The sequence below is a fragment of the Macrotis lagotis genome, chromosome X, assembly GCF_037893015.1.
Source record: "Macrotis lagotis isolate mMagLag1 chromosome X, bilby.v1.9.chrom.fasta, whole genome shotgun sequence".
Lineage (NCBI taxonomy): Eukaryota > Metazoa > Chordata > Mammalia > Peramelemorphia > Peramelidae > Macrotis > Macrotis lagotis.
In genome coordinates this window covers 425,737,000-425,753,835 of record NC_133666.1, presented here as the reverse complement: position 1 = coordinate 425,753,835, position 16,836 = coordinate 425,737,000, and the positions used below count along the sequence as shown (strand labels likewise).

The 16,836-nt window shown below is 33.6% G+C and overlaps 1 protein-coding gene across 5 annotated transcripts in view; it reads left to right on the top strand.

Moving 5' to 3' along the window:
* LOC141497715 (lipoxygenase homology domain-containing protein 1-like) overlaps nucleotides 1-16,836 on the top strand; it is a 710,463-nt gene that overhangs the window by 477,370 nt on the left and 216,257 nt on the right. For 4 of the 5 annotated variants that reach the window (XM_074200482.1, XM_074200484.1, XM_074200481.1 and 1 more), the window contains one exon: nucleotides 6,796-7,009. In XM_074200482.1, coding sequence (XP_074056583.1) covers nucleotides 6,796-7,009 — 214 coding nt within the window. Of the gene's footprint in view, nucleotides 1-6,795; nucleotides 7,010-16,836 lie in introns of those variants that run through there. The other variant, XM_074200485.1, reaches the window with a different exon arrangement.

Genomic DNA, 16,836 nt, shown 5'->3' with positions numbered 1-16,836 from the left:
CCAAATTTCAGGACTATCTGATAAAAGAGAAAATCCTGCAAGCAGCCAAAACGATTTAGATACTAAGGAGCCACAGTAAGGATTACATAGGACCTGACTGCATCGACATTAAGGAATCGAAGGGCCTGGAATGTGATATTCCAAAAAGCAAGGGAGCGTGGAATGCAGCCAAGAATTCATTATCAAGCAAAACTGAACCTTGTCTTCCAGGGGGAGAAGATGGACATTTAATGAAATAGGAGATTTCCAACTTTTCCTGATGAAAAGACCAGAACTTAATAGAAAATTTGGACTTCAAACAGGAGATGCAAGAGACACATGAAAAGGTTAAAAAGAAAAAGGGGGGGGTTTAAAAAAAAAGAAATAAAATTGCTATCCAGTAAGATGAAACTGGCTATATCCATACCTGGGAAAAAGACTTTAATCTCTCTCGAGAATTGTAACTCTTTTAGAGTGAATATACTTTAGCCAGAAATGATGGACAATCATGACTTATTCATGAAACTGCTAGCCAATAAGATGAAACTGATTATATTCCTACCTGTGAGAAAGACTCTAACTTTCAATAATTGTAATTCTATTAGAGAGAATATACTTAACCAGAAGTGATGGACACTCATGACTTTTCTGTGACTCAGAGTGATTTAAAAACATTACCTCCCTACAAAGTAGGACAGTAAAGATATGGGAGGTTGGAGGATTCTAAATGGGGTAAATCTCATTACATTAACAGATACAAAGGACCTATTACAATAGAGGGGAAGACAAGAGAAGGTGAGAACCACCTGAATCTTGCCCTCATCAGATTTGGCTTCAAGTTAATATATACACATTTATTTAAGAAACTTATCTTTCATTTCAAGTATTAAAAGGGGAGAAGTGGGGGGGGGAGGAAAAGGGAAACCAACAGAAGGAAGGGAAGAAAGAAGGGGCAAAGGGAAATGGGTAAAAAGTGGAGGGGAATTAGATATAGGAAGGTAAAAATACTGAAGATGGTGGTAGTCAGAAACAAAATACTGGAGAATATGGATAAAGGGAAAAAAGGGAAAAATACAAACAGAGGGAACATAACAAGAAGAGTAATAAAGAATTAATAAGTATAACTTTGACCGTGAATGGGATGAACTCTCCCTTAAAATGTAAGCAAATAGCAAAGTGGATTAAAATCCAGAATCCTACAATATGCTACTTACAAGAAATTCATTTGAAGCAGAGAGATACATATAGAGTAAAGGTAAAAGGCTGGAGCAAAATATATTTTGCTTTAATTGAAGTAAAAAAAAAAAAGTTAGGGGTATCAATCCTTATCTCAGACAAAGAAGATCCCAAAATAGCTAGTGTTAAAAGAGATAAGGAAGGAAACTATATAGTCCTAAAAGGTGTCATAGACAAAAAAGTAATTTCGATACTAAATATGTATGCACCCAATGGTGCAAATTCTTAGAGGAGAAGTTGAAGGAGTTACAGGAAGACATAGACCGGAAAATTCTACTAGTGGGAGACCTCAATCTCCTACTCTCAGATTTAGATAAATCTAGCCATAAAATAAGCAAGGAGGAAGTTAAGGAAGTAAATACCAAAAAAATTGATAATCTAAGTGAAATAGATGAATATTTACAAAAATATATGTTGTCCAGGTTAAATGAAGAGGAAATTAAATACCTAAACAACCCTATCTCAGAAAAAGAAATTCAACAAACCATTATTGAACTCCCTAAGAAAAAATCTCCAGGGCCAGATGGATTCACAAATGAATTCTATCAAACATTTAAGGAACAACTGGTTCCAATTCCATATAAACTCTGGAAAAATAGGTGAAGATGGAACTCTGCCTAACTCTTTCTATGACACCAATATGGTGCTGATACTTAAACCAGGAAGAGTTAAAACAGACAAAGAAAATTATAGACCTATCTCCCTGATGAATATAGATGCAAAAATATGAAATAAAATCTTAGTAAAACAGCTACAAGCAGTTATCATTAGGATAATACATTATGAGCAAGTAGGATTTATCCCAGGAATGCAGGGTTGGTTCAATAATAGGAAAACTGTCAGTATAATTAATTATGTCAATAACAAACCTATCAGAAATCAAATGATTATATCAAGAGATGCTGAAAAAGCTTTTGACAAAATACAGCATCCATTCCTACTAAAAACACTAGAAAATGTAGTAATAAATGGATTATTCCTTAGAATAATGAGCAGAATCTATCTGAAACCATTAATGAGCATTATATGCAATGGGGAGAGGCTAGAGGCATTCCCAATAAGATCAGGGGTGAAATAATGATACCCATTATTACTACTACTATTCAATATCGTATTAGAAATGTTAGCTTCAGCAATGAGAGAAGCAAAAGAAATGGAAGGAATTAGAATTGGAAAAGAAGAGACAAAACTCTTACTCTTTGCAGATGACATGATGGTATACCTAGAGAATCCCAAAAAATCATATAAAAAAATTACTAGAAATAATTAGCAACTTTAGCAAAGTCACAGGATATAAAATAAACCCTCACAAATCCTCAACATTTCTATATACGAGTAGCAAGATACAGCAGAAAGAGCTAGAAAGAGAAATCCTTTTCATTCAAAGTAACTTCAGACAATATAAAATATCTGGGAGTCTACCTGCAAAGGCAGACTCAGAAACTTTTTGAACACAATTACAAAACACTTCTCACACAAATAAATTCAAATTTAAATAACTGGGGAAATATCAACTGCTCATGGTTAGGCTAAGCTAATATAAAAAAATGAAAGCTCTATCAAAATTATATTACTTGTTTAGTACCCTACCAATCAAAAATCCAAAAAATTACTTCAATGAGTTAGAAAAAGTTGTAAGTAACTTTATATGGAGAAATAAAATGTCTAGAATCTCCAGGGATTTAATAAAATAAATGCAAAATAAGGTAGCTTAGCCCTACCAGTTCTAAAATTATATTATAAAGCATCAATCATCAAAACTGTCTGGTATTGGCTAAGAAATAAAGTGGTGGATCAGTGGCATAGACTAGGTGCAATAGCCGGAATTGATTATAGTAATTTGCTGTTTGACAAACCCAAAGAGTCCAGCTATTGGGATAAAAACGCTGTGTTCTATAAAAATTGTTGGGAAAATTGGAAGTTTAGTAAGGCAGAAAACTAGATTAGGTCAGCACCTCACACCCTATACCAAGCTAAGATCAAAATGGAAACAGGATCTAGACATAAAAAACAATATTATAAGCAAACTAGGATATCAAGGAGTAGTTTACCTGTCAGATCTGTGGAAAAGCACACAGTTTATAACCAAGAAACAGAGGGAGAACATCATTAAGAGTAAACTATACAATTTTGACTACATTAAATTAAAAAAGCTTTTGCACAGACAAAACCACTGTAACCAAGATCAAAAGAAATGGAGTAAATTGGGAAACAATTTTTACAACTAGTATTTCTGACAAATGACTCATTTCAAAAATATACAGAGACCTGAGTCAAATTTTTAAAAAGGCAAGCCATTCCTCAATTGACAAATGGTCAAAGGATATGCAAAGGCAATTCACAGATGAGGAGATCAAAGCGATTGATAGTCATATGAAAAATTGCTCTAAATCACTAATTATTAGAGAAATGCAAATTAAAACATCTCTGACACCTCACCTCACACCTCTCAGATTGGCCAATATGACCAGAAAAGAAAATGATCAATGTTGGAAGGGATGTGGGAAATCTGGGACACTAATAAATTGTTGATGGAGCTGTGAATTCATCCAAACTTTCTGGAGAGCAATTTGGAATTACATCCATATGGCAATAAAAAATGTGCATACCTTTTGATCCAGCAATAACATTACTGGCTGTATACCCTAAAGGGATTATGGAAGGGTAAAAATATCACTTGTACAAAAATATTCATGGCATCCCTGTTTGTGGTGACAAAGAATTGGAAATTAAGTGAATGTCCTTCATTTGGGGAATGATTTAACAAACTGTAGTATATGTATGTGATGGAACACTATTGTTCTATTAGAAATCAGGAGGGATGGGAATTTAGAGAAGCCTGGAAGGATTTATATGAACTGATGCTGAGCGAGATGAGCAGAACCAGAAAAACAATGTATACCTTAACAGCAACATGGGGGGTGATAATCAACCTTAATGGACTTGTTCATTCCATCAGGGCAACAATCAGACACAGTTTTGGGGTATCTGTGATGCAGAATACTATCTGTATCCAGAGAAAGAATTGTGACATTTGAACAAAGACCAAAGAGTATTACCTTTACTTTTTAAAAAATTGTCTTATTATGTAGTTTTGCTATATCTCATACTTTATGTTTCTTCCCTAAGGATATGATTTCTCTCTCTTCACATTCAACTTAGATGAGTGCTTATCCTGAAAAACACTATAAAAATTTACAGACTGCCTTCTGTGGGGGGGCGGGGAGGAGGAAAGAAAGATTAGGGGAAAAATTGAAAAATTCAAAATGAATAAAATCTTTCTTAAAAAATAGAAAATAAAGTCCTTTCTGCCTCTGGATCTCTGATGCCAAGATCCTCTGATTTTTTTTCCTGGAAGCAGTTTTATCATGGGGAATTCCTTCCTGAGTCAATAGCATTAGAAAAAGTAGCAAAATATAATATAATACTAAAAAAAAACCCATCTGCATTTTGATATTATTAACAAAATATATGAGGAAGAGATAGAAAGGGAAATTTTATTCAAAGTAATTATAAGATGCATGAAATATCTAGAATTTAATCTACCAACTCAAGACTTCATTGTTCATGGTTTGACTAATATAATAGCTAATATAATAAAAATGATGATAATACCTAAATTAATTTACAGATTTAATCTGTGTCAATGAAGCACTTTTCTGAAGCTAATCTATCATTTTATTCTTTAATTGAATCCCTGGAGTGCTCTAAATAAATTACAATATAATCTGCAAATATATATATATATATGTATATATATATATATCACTTTTGCTCCTCTTTATGATTAGTCCCCAAACTTATTTTTATTGAACTTCTGCAGCTAGAAAAAGAAGGGATTTCTTAATAGAACTAAACAGAAAGATTAAAAAAATCAAGAGAAATAATGAAAGAAAAAACACTGAACGGAAGTCTAAAATTTCAAGATATTTTTAAAATCATTAGTAATCATAATTTTGGGTATTAATTATAAAATGCAAAAGTTGGTAGGTTAAGACCTGCATTAAATGAAGGAATGAATGAAAAAACATTCAGTAAGTACATTCCTTGTGTCAACACTAAGTAATGGGAAGTAAATAATGGAAATCTAAATGTAGAGGTGAAATAAATTCTGTTTTCATAAAACTTAACTTCTAATAATGATAAATTGTACACACAAATACATATATAAACAATCATATACATACACACATGTCCTGGAAAATGGCATTTTAATTTGAAAAGTCATAGATCAGGAGCTGGAAAGTAGAGAGTAGGGTAATGTGCAACATGAGATCTAGGATAAAATAGACCAAGTGGATGGTTGAATAGAATGAAACATAATGTGACCCGTAGCTGACTAGACAAAGTGAGCTTGATGAATTTGTATCCACTCACCAAAAGGCAACTCGGACCCTAGGTAGAGTTTCAAATCTGAGAAGATTAATTGCTTGGTTGCTGGAGGTCTGGTCTAGAAGCAAACAAATTTTTGCCTTCTTGTTCAATAAACTCAATAACATAAAATACTGGAGGAAACAGTCCTTTTTCTATAAAAACTAGGGATAATTTTGAAAACATCCTGCTGAAAAATAGCCTCCTGGAAAATTTGAATAATCTAGGACTTTACATTATTTCACAGTGAATTCCAAATGAATGTTATCTAAATATTTTAAAAGTTATAATATTAAAAAAATATGAAAGCAGAAGTACTAGGCAGTTCCATGAATTAAGGAAGAACTTAAAATAGAGTTGGTAAAGGAAATTACTAAAGACATAATTCACAATATTTACTATATAAAATTTAAAGCAATCATATATCTTATCAGACAGTCACTGCTAGTTTATTTTATTAAACTGTTTCTGTGGTTGTGGGGGGAGGGGTGTTAGGGAAAGAAAATAATATGCAATGGAGCAATATCTGAAAATACCTGGAATAAAAATTAGAAGATCTCATTAAAATGAACAATGGTAGAAGCTTAGACTTTTTCATCTTGAGTTTAGCGCATGTCTTGCTATTTCTCCTGAAGTCTAGTTATAGAAATATATATCAAGAGAAACCAAGAAAATTGATGTTAGAAACCTATTAGCATGTATTCCTTGATAATGATCCTAATTTATAATGATGATTTCAGTAGTTTAGATCAGGTTTTTAGAGTTTCTCATAAAAAGTTCAACACAAATCAGAATTTTTGCTAAAAAGATCTTATTTTATATTTATAAAAATTTTTAAGTTTACAAAATGCTTTTAACTATATTATCTCAGGAAGTATATTTGGTTATCAAGCATAGCAACATAATTTGAATTGACCTGTATTTGTTCTAAAAAAAAAAAGTACCTTTCTAAATGAGGCAATGGGTAGATAGGGTGCTAGATTTGAAGTTAGAAAGATCCAAGTTCAGTGACCCTGAATAAGACATCTAACCTTAGTTTGTCTCAGTTTTCTCATCTATAAAACAAGGCTAATAATAGTATTTACTGGCCAGGGTTGTCATGAGGAACAAATGGGATAATATATTCAAAGTGCTTTCCAAATGTTAACTCTATATAAATGCTAACTGTCATTATACCCATTGATCTTTTAAAATATCTGATTTTGGCAGCTGGATTTATTTATAGTGGAAGCTGTATCCCTGAGTCACTTGGAGAAAGTGCTTCTTGCACATGATGGAGAAGGCTATGGAGCTGGACTTTATTTAAAGATGGTAACTATTCAGGAGTCCAACGATTCAAATATTGAATGGATATTCCCATGTTGGAATTGGCTGGATTCTCATTTAGGAGACTATGCAACTGTTTCAGAATTGAAGACTATAGGTAGGTCATTTGAGATTAAGACCTGAACGAAGTAAAATAATTGTAGATTATTAAAGAAGCATTAAACCAATTCTAGAATTCCATTCCTACAGTTGATTATTGTTTCTATGACAATGAAAATGTATGTCCTTGAGTACATGATTCTCTATTTTTTTTTCAGCTATTTCATCCTTGAATTCATTCAACATTTTATGATCTCTTTGGGGCACAGATCTAATATTGACATCATTAGATCAAAGGGTATACACAGTACTTCACAACTGTACAAAGAGTAGTTTGAACTTTCATGGGAACATTATTAGGATAAATGAGTGTTTTTAATAATAATGATATAAATTTTAAGTAAAATTTAAAATAAACAATAATACCATAATTAATCTTCAACTTCATTGATACCTTTTGGTCTCTTGTGAAATGATTGATGCAACTTTTTTTCCACATTATAATATATTAGGCCTGAATTGTAGCAAAATTAAAAGTCACACTGAACATTCTGACCATGTGTAGATTTGAACAATATTGAGGATTTAGTACTAATGTTTGATATGTTTAATACTGATTCTTATACGCTTTTTTGTTTGGGGGGGGCACATTGTAGTAAATGTTTATACTTATGCTCTGTTTGTGCTTAGTCTTTTACTATTGGCTGAACCAGAATGGTATTGTAGATAGAGTCCTAGACTAGCAATTAGGAATTCCTGGGCTACAGTATCTAAAATTTGACTTTTTTCACCAGAAAAAAATATTCCTAATAACAATACCTGCAATACCAGTCTTATAGCATTGATATTAAGGTTTAAATATTAAGGTTAATATTAATATTAAACATTAATAAATATTAAATTAAGGTTTAAATAATACATATAAAGTCTTTTGCCTGTGTTAAAGAACTTTAAAATTGACCACTTTCAATTATAAGGAACTCATAGAAAAAGAACTTAGTTGTGTGGAAATCACTGATCTATGACTTTTAAGCTATCATTGTAATAATAATAAAAATAAAAATGATGATGATATAGATGGTGATTGTAATCCCCATATATTATTCATATCATAAGGTGGAAGCAAAATGACAAAATAAGAGTGTGACAGTCAAGGAGTATATATAATGAGGAGTTTATTTGCTGAGACCACTATTAGAATTGTAAAGTTCTGGCAGGTGTCTTAAAATGCTGACCAGTTAATCATTTGCTATATAATTGCTTGTGTTAGCCCCATGGCTAGTGTGTCAGCTGGCTCCAGAGTGATGATTTCATAGTGTTTTTGTCAATAATAACCTCAGTTCCAAGTTATAAAACCACAGGCAGACTATTAAGGCTCATGAAATAGACAAAATAATAATATTTTTGTATAAGCTATTATGAAACCATAAAAATTGGAATCTCACTAGTAATAGGAAAAAAAATTCATACTGATTTGATCAAGTATATCCTTAGTTTCTGATTATACAACATAGTGTAGATCAATGCAGGGCAGTCATAAGAAATCATGTCATTTCTAAACCCAGATTAACTGATAAAAGAAAGAATTGAGGAGTTATTTAATTCTAAAGACAGAAAAGTTGAAGAACTTAAAGGCATTGAAGAATTTGCATAAGACAGAGCTCCGGATATGCCTATACAATTGTGAAATTAATGGAAAAAACAATGCTATTACCTTTAATGATTTTCCAAAGGTGATAGACATACTTAGAATGGAATTTGGAAAAGTTTTTTTTTTAATTTGATGTCATAAATCCAATTAATTGTCCAGCTATAATAAAATAATCATTAAAAAAACTAGTATCTATTACAACTATAATAAAAAAAAAACATTTTCCCATGAGATTTGTTATTGACAAAGACATTGCAGGCCTACAAATAACAGTATGATGTATAATTGTTGACATGTTTAAGTTCTATAGGTGGAAAACTGCATCAAATAATGTTTCTAAGAAAAAAATTCATATGCTATTATAGCAGAAGCAACTTAATAGAACTAATGAAAATAAATAAAATGCCAGAAGATTAATCAATACTTAGCACTAGAAAACTTGAATAAAAAATGACCCAAAAGAAAAAAGTCAAAAGTTTATCAAAAATTATTTATTTAACAATTGACAATATAAGCCAAAAAGTTAAGGTGATTCAATATAGAAAAGCAATATAATAAATTTAAAATAAATAATTCAACATTAATAAAATATCTATATATTGAACAGAGTCAGGTAAGTGGTGCAGTAGATTGAGTACCAGGCCTGAAGTCAGGAGGACGTGAGTTCAAATTTGACATTAGACTCTGGATACTTAATGTGTGACCTTGAGCAAGTCACTTAGACCCATGGCCTAGCAAAAACCAAAAAACAGGGGGGACATATAGAATAGGGATTCTTAACATGAGACCCACAAATTTTGTTTCCATTTTATGAAAATTGTATTTCCATATAATTGTTTTTCTTTGAAATTTTATATATATTATTTTTTGCATTGAAAGGTATTCTGAAAATAGGTCTATAAGACTTCAACAGATTCCCAAAGGAGTCTGCAACAAAAAAGAAACTCCAGTAAAGAAGCTTGAGAAACAAATAAATTAAAATCAAGAGTATCTCTAAAGAAGAAAGATATGAATAATTTCTGGCAATCTAAATGGTAGAATAAAATAGAATGGATCAGAAAGTGGGAAGACCTGCCACCACTGAGAGTCCTTTTATTCTCCCTTCCTTCTATCTTGTTTCTCTCTTCCTTGACTTCTTGAATGCTCATATAGCTTGGATAAGATGAAATTCTCCAATTCTGTTCCATTTGATGAGATAAACCTTATCATCTCCCTTGTTAATGTATATGAAAGTCATCCAAGATTTATCATTTGACTTCCTTCTATGACCTTTATTCTCCTCTCTCTGATCACCTTAACAAGGGTAACAGTTCATTAATTTTAATCTTGTGTGTAAGATCCCTTCTTTACCAAAATAAACAATTAGAACTTAGTATGAAGAAAACCTGAATCTCTCCTTGAATCTATCAGTGAAGGAATTGGCTATAATCTAAGGAACTTGTATAAAAGCAGAGGGTGGAAAAATATCTTTGAACTACATTGAAGAAAGAAGGAGCAGGACTATGAAGAGCCTGGCCAAAATGATTGACCCATCAGGGAAACTAGTGAAAGAATGAAAAGCAGCCAGCGGTGCTACAAGCATTTCAAAGAAGTTTTGCCTGTCTCTTCAAGGGCTAAGGAAAGTCCCAAGAAAAGGTCTATTTTTTTTCTTCATCTTCTCCCAGTGCCGGACTATTAATAGATGTTGCAATAACTTTGTTGCATCTTTACTGTTACTGGTAAACTGAATTATGTTTCAACTACTGGGTCCAAAGATAAATATAAATGAAAATAAAAGTAGAGAGATTTAGCAACTTTTGCCTTTAAAGTTAGAAATTTTCCTGACTGGGTTCTCAGAGAAATTGTAATTGTATTTTAATTTAATATCAAATGTCCTATTTTAATTATCTAATGTCCTAATATCAAATGCAGAGAATGTAATAAAATGAGCTAATTAATACAATGGTATATTGCATACTTTTGCAACCTAAACATTTTTGGGTTAGAACCTCGATATGAACACTGAAAATTTCTGATCTTTTCCTTATATCCTGCCTCTGATTTTTCCATTGTTGTTGTTGCTATTGCCCCTCAATTGGGAAGTAAAGTCCTTGAGAGTAGGGACTGTATCTTTTTTCTGTTGGTATTACCAGCATTTTACATAGTAAATACATAGTAAGTGCTTAATAATTTTTTATTCATTCACTCAACAAAATAAAAGATCAAATTACATCAAAGAGAAAATAGGAAACTTATGTGCCATTGATATAATGAATGACAGAATGGTTGCATCAAAACTAGCAGCTAAAATTCTAATATTTTTGTAAAACTGAAAGGAAGTAGATCTGTATAAGAGCCATAATTATTGACTCAGATGATTCACAGTGTAGCTTGACTTGTTAGCAAAGCACGTTACCAATTTCCTCTCTGATGGAAGCTTGAGACTGTCTTTTGAAAAAGAAAACACCAACACCCTCTCTTAATAAGAGATGAAAACAATATTTATCCCATCAAATAAAAACAAATTATATACTTTTTCTTTATTCTAAACTGTCATAGTATGAATCTCTACCAAATCTATATAGAGCCTTATAAACATATTTTGACTGTGCATCAAAAACAGTGTGACAGAAAGCCACAGGAAATTTATTAGTTGATTATTGAACAAGTTACACAGAAGTACTTAAGCATTAAATGATTTTTGCTGATTATTTGAAAGACTTTGACTCAGTTCTGCACTCATGGGCTTAACCGGCTGCACTGTGGCTGTGACTCTTTCCAATCCTAGGTTCCGGTGAAACAGATCTTTTCTGTGGAAATTCTAAGTTGTCTTGAACTGGGAAATTGTATCCCTAAGTTTTTCTTTGGGTTCTGCCCCTCTAAATTTTTACTAGAGTCATAATTCCTGGCTTCATGCTGTCATCTTGGCTCCCCCCCCCACATTTTAACAATCTTAATACCAACTCTCCAGATTAGCCAGTGGTGTTATTTCTCCATTAGATGAGGAAACTTAGGTGAAGTGAGGTTAAGCAATTTACCCAGGGCCATACCAAAAGTAAGTATGTTAATGAAGTTTTACATATTTGAATACCCTAGAATTGAAACCATCACAAATTCCATGGAACCCTCCTAAGTAGGTCTAAATTAAATACCATAAGGGTATCTAGGTTTCTCCATTATCCATATAGTATTTCCAGTTAATGTACTCATTTTGATATGTGAAAGCACAGTGTGCTTTTATGCTCTTAAATTGAGCAATGACATCTGTTTCTTGTATTGCTAGGTAGGTATAGGGCATGTTCAGGCAAGACTAGTGCCTCTGGTGTGAGGGCTGCTTTCCATCTTTTGTTTCCACCTGTTCCACCCAACTTTCACATATGGCTCCAAGAAGCTGTAGCATGCAGTGGACATATCCTGGTAAACCTTTTCAGCCAATGGACTAAGTCAGATTGAGGGTAGCTGTGGGGACTTAAATCTGTCAGTGAGTCTACCCCAAGCATGTGAAGACATCCCCTCCTGGAATGGGTAGATGAGAACAATTTGTTCCAATGGTCATAAAGGCAGTTGAAGCAGATATTGTGGAATGCTTAGAGCTTGGTGAGACAACAAAGTTGCCAAGGTCAACTACTGCATCTCTAGTCATTACCTGTTGTCTTGACTCTGTCTTGCCACTGGACAGTGATGCCTCTAGAAGAGAAAGTGAGGCTGCTGACCTTGAGCAACTCTACTTCACTTAAATCCACTTTCCTCATGAATAAATAGACATCACTCATACATATCCTTTTACCATTTTTACTTAGTCCTGTAGGCAAGTGACAAAGCAGCAGATGAAGATATATTGGGAGTTGAAATCACAACCCTGAACAGAGACAGCTCAGGTCCTAGGATCTTCTCAGTGGAAGCAACAGTGCTCTTCAGCAGTCCTCTGGGAGTCTGAGTCATTTTAATGATTTCAATGTTCACCTCTGGTATGAGGAAAAAGGATAGAAAAGGTACTAGAAGAATTATTGTCAAGAGATTAGAGCTTTTCTCTGAGTGGGAATAGTTTGTTGCTTATTTGGAGGGAAAGTTGACACAACACACAGTTGCCAACAGTGAAGCAGAAAAAAGGAGTGGGCAGTTTTCAGAGATTTGATATATACCATTTATTGACTCATCTGGGTCAGAACATTTACAAATATCAAGACCAGTTTGATGAAAATGATGGAGAAATACAGAAACTACTAAATGAAAATTGAGAAATCAGAGTTTACTAGCAGGATAGTTCATCAGAAGGCAGCAAATGATTCCATCAAAAGTAAAAGGCAGGGCGGCTAGGTGGCATAGTGGATAAAGCACAGGCCTTGGATTCATTAGTACCTGGGTTCAAATCTGGTCTCATACACTTAATAACTACCTAGCTGTGTGGCCTTGGGCAAGCCACTTAACCCCATTTGCCTTGCAAAAACTTTAAAAAAAAGTAAAAGGCAAGTGAAGAGATGCAGGATTTTTGTCTCAATAAGAAGGCATTTGAAATTCAGTTTTTTGCTGATAGTAGCAATCCTAAACCCCTTTTATTATGCACTGAAGGCTGGGTCAAAGGCCTATGGTAATACACAACTACTCAGTACTGATGGAACCACATTAAGCATAGGGACATGTCCTAGAGAGATAGATTGAACATTGTCACACTGTTTTCAAAAGATTGACTTTAATCAATGCTAAAGCCATTGGTTGTAAACTTTAGGTTGAAGTCAGTCCCTCTTGTAGCAAAGCAACTGGTATTGATTCTATGCCAACTGAGATTTACCAGTTGTGTGTTGGAGGTGGGAGCAGAGTGCATTGCTCATGCAAAAGCTGATTGAAATTTTTTTGTTATATGGCAAGAAAGCATTCTCTTCCAGAAGTTCAAGGATGCTGCTGTTGTTCATGTCTATAAAGGTAAAAGGAAAAACTTGTCCTGTGTCTGTCAAAGGGGCTTCCTCTTTTAGTCATTTCTGGAAAGATTATTGCCAGAGTCTTTAATAGGCTGATCCTTCACCTGAAAAATGGTCACCTCCCTGAGAGCAGTGTGTTTTCAAAAAAAATTGAGGAATAGTCAATATGGTGTTTGCTGACCAACAACTCCAGAATAAATGTCAGAAGCAGAACAGAGGTCTGAAAACAATATTTGTAGATCTGACTAAAGACTCTGATATTATTAATCATAAAAGGCTATAGGAAATGATGTCACAATTTTGTTGCCCAGAGAAGTTCTGCAGCATTGTGAATGATGCCTTCACTCTTTCCTTATTATCACTGGAGTGAAAAAAAGATGTGCCCTTGCTCCCATGCTTTTTATCATGATACTTTCAGCCATATTATCAAAGTCTTCACTAAGGATGAACACAGCAGTATGGTTAGCTACTGCATAGATGATAAATTCTTCCACTTGAAAAGACTTCAAGCCAATACCAAAGTGGAGGGAATGTTGGTGCATGATTTTCTGTTTGCAGATGATTATGCAATGAATGCAGCCTCTGAAACTGAGATGCAATAACTATGGATTGATTTTTTTTTTCCTTGTGCTTATTTTTTACTAACAATCAGTACCAAGAATACACAGATGCGCATCAACCAGCACCATACTATCCATTTGTGGAACTATCAATTACAGCAAATGGAGAAATTTTGAATACTGTGGATAAGATCACTTGGCATTGTCCTTTACAGAGAGGTACACATTGACAATGAAGTTGACACATACATTGGTAGAGCTAGCTCAGTGTTTGGGAGGTTACGAAAGGAAAGTATGGGAGAAAAAATTTTAGACTGGTTACAGAGTTGTTCTGCTGACCTCATTGCTATATGCCTGTGAAACCTGGACAGTGTACCAGCTCCATGTCAGGTAACTGAATTGTTTCCATTTGAATTGTCTAAGGAAGATTTGAAGATCACCTCGTGGGATACTATACCAGATCTTGAGGTCCTTACTGGAATGAAACTGCCAAGCATTCAAACTCTATTACAGAGTGCAGAGCTCTATGGGCTGGCCACGATGTTCAAATGTCTAACACTTAATTGCCAAAAAGACTATTTTATGAAGAACTCACAGAGGACAAGTAGTCACGGGGAGGTCAGAAAAAGCAATACATGGATGCTATCAAGATTTCTCTTAAGTTAGGAATTGATATGTGACATGGTATGCATTGGTACAGGACCACCCAGCATGGTGTTCCTTTATCAGAGAAGGTGTTGTGCTCTTTGAGCAAAACAGAATTGTACTAACTGAAAAAAGACACCAAGATGTGCAAATTTATTTAATATTCATGTGGCTATTTGTGTTCGACCTACAGTACTGCAATCCAAGTTCATAAGCATCTGATTTGGCATAGTTGGACACACTCAAACTTAATTCTATAATGGTGGCATGGTTGTGGTCCTCTTCAAGAACAAAATAAAACAACAGCCAACAGTCAATCATATTAATCTTCTATATAGTGTTCTGTGTGAATGATGATTGAATATAGAACAGACAGAACTAAGCTTTTTAACTCTCAGAAAAAACTGAATAATACTTCTCTGTAACTGTAGTATCTGTACAGGATGCCAAGTAGCTTGGATTTCTTCCAGAATCATCTTTGCCTTTGTAGTAGTTGTTGGAATGCAGTCTGCATCACAATAAGGTGATACCCAGGGCTTCATTCTCTTTATGAGGCTAACCTTGAACATCAGAAAGACTTTCCTTTGGCAGTAGCTGTTCTCCCATAGAGGAAGAAGTCAAGAAAAGAACAGAAAGCTATAGAACTTCAGAACTGAGCACCAACTTCTCATTTATCTCTAGTTATATTCTGGGTCATTAGAGGTCTTTATAGTTAAGTCCCATTTTTCGAGTTGTCATAATCAATTAATGTCAATAACAAATTAAAGACCACCTCCATGCACATTAACCAATCCAATTATTTTGATTGAACAGAATAGCAATTTTAAGTACCCTTTCTTGTGGACTCTACAACTATGAATAATAGTTTGATAAACAGTCAGTTGTTAGTTTGTATAATTTAGCTCGAAATTCCATTCTTACATGACTGAGTTACAGTGGTCATGTGAGAGAGAAAGAGACAGAGAGAGAGACAGAGACAGAGAATATATGTCTTTGTGTTTACAATTTTTTCTCATTTGCAGATCCTTTGCTTTTGAATTCTTTATCCTTAGCAATTTGCTAATACTTAAATTGTCTGACAACTGGATCTCATTGTAGATATTACACACCATGCTTTTATGCATATATGCATATATATGTGATATGTATATGTGCATTCATATATTTGAGTTCACATACATAAACTATAATACTATAGTATATTGGGATCATATGCATGCATGCATTTTATATGCTTTTATATCATTGTATGTGTGTGCATACACACCAATATAAAAATTTGATACTAAATATATTAGCATATACATCTATTCATGCATGAATAGGTAAAGATATTGTTTTCAATATATTTATTTATACATCAATATTTTTACATGTATATTTCAACATATTAGGTACTATGTATTTATAAATGTTTATATATGTATATAAGTTTATTGTGAATTACATATCAGGAGGATGGCATAGTGGGAAGAGGAGCAGTGGAAAGTCACGAATTTCTTATTTATGTCTTTCCTATGAGAATTAATTGGTTTGGGGCAGCTACACAGCTCCATGGTCAAGAACTGTACCTGAAGGCAGGGAGACCAGAGTTCAAACCCAAGCCCCGACTCTTACTAGTTGTGTAAACTTGGGCAAGTCATTTAAATTGTGTTGGCCTTGGTTTCCTCATCTGTAAAATGGAGATGCTAGTAGCTCCTACCTCCCACAATGGTTTTAAGGATCAAATGAGATAAATATTGTAAAGCACTTAGCACAATACCTGGCCCATTATAATATAGAAATTATTTGTCAACATTGCCTAGTCATTTAATTTCTCAATAACCTCAGAAAATTTTTATATAAAAATTAATGATCTATGTCCAAACTCTATATAAGTTAATACTCTGCATTGGTGGAACAAGTTTCAAGCATAGGACTTTCTTACATTAAAATCATGAGTTTACAAATTTTGGTGATGTGGTGTGTGTGTGTGTGTGTGTGTGTGTGTGTGTGTGTGTGTGTGTGTGTATACATATATAAAATATATACATACACAGAAGGATATGCACAAATTCATAATATGTGTGTCGCTCTATGTGTTGTCTACATTTTTATATCCATCTGACCAAAAAACCCTGTCATTTTGCTTTGC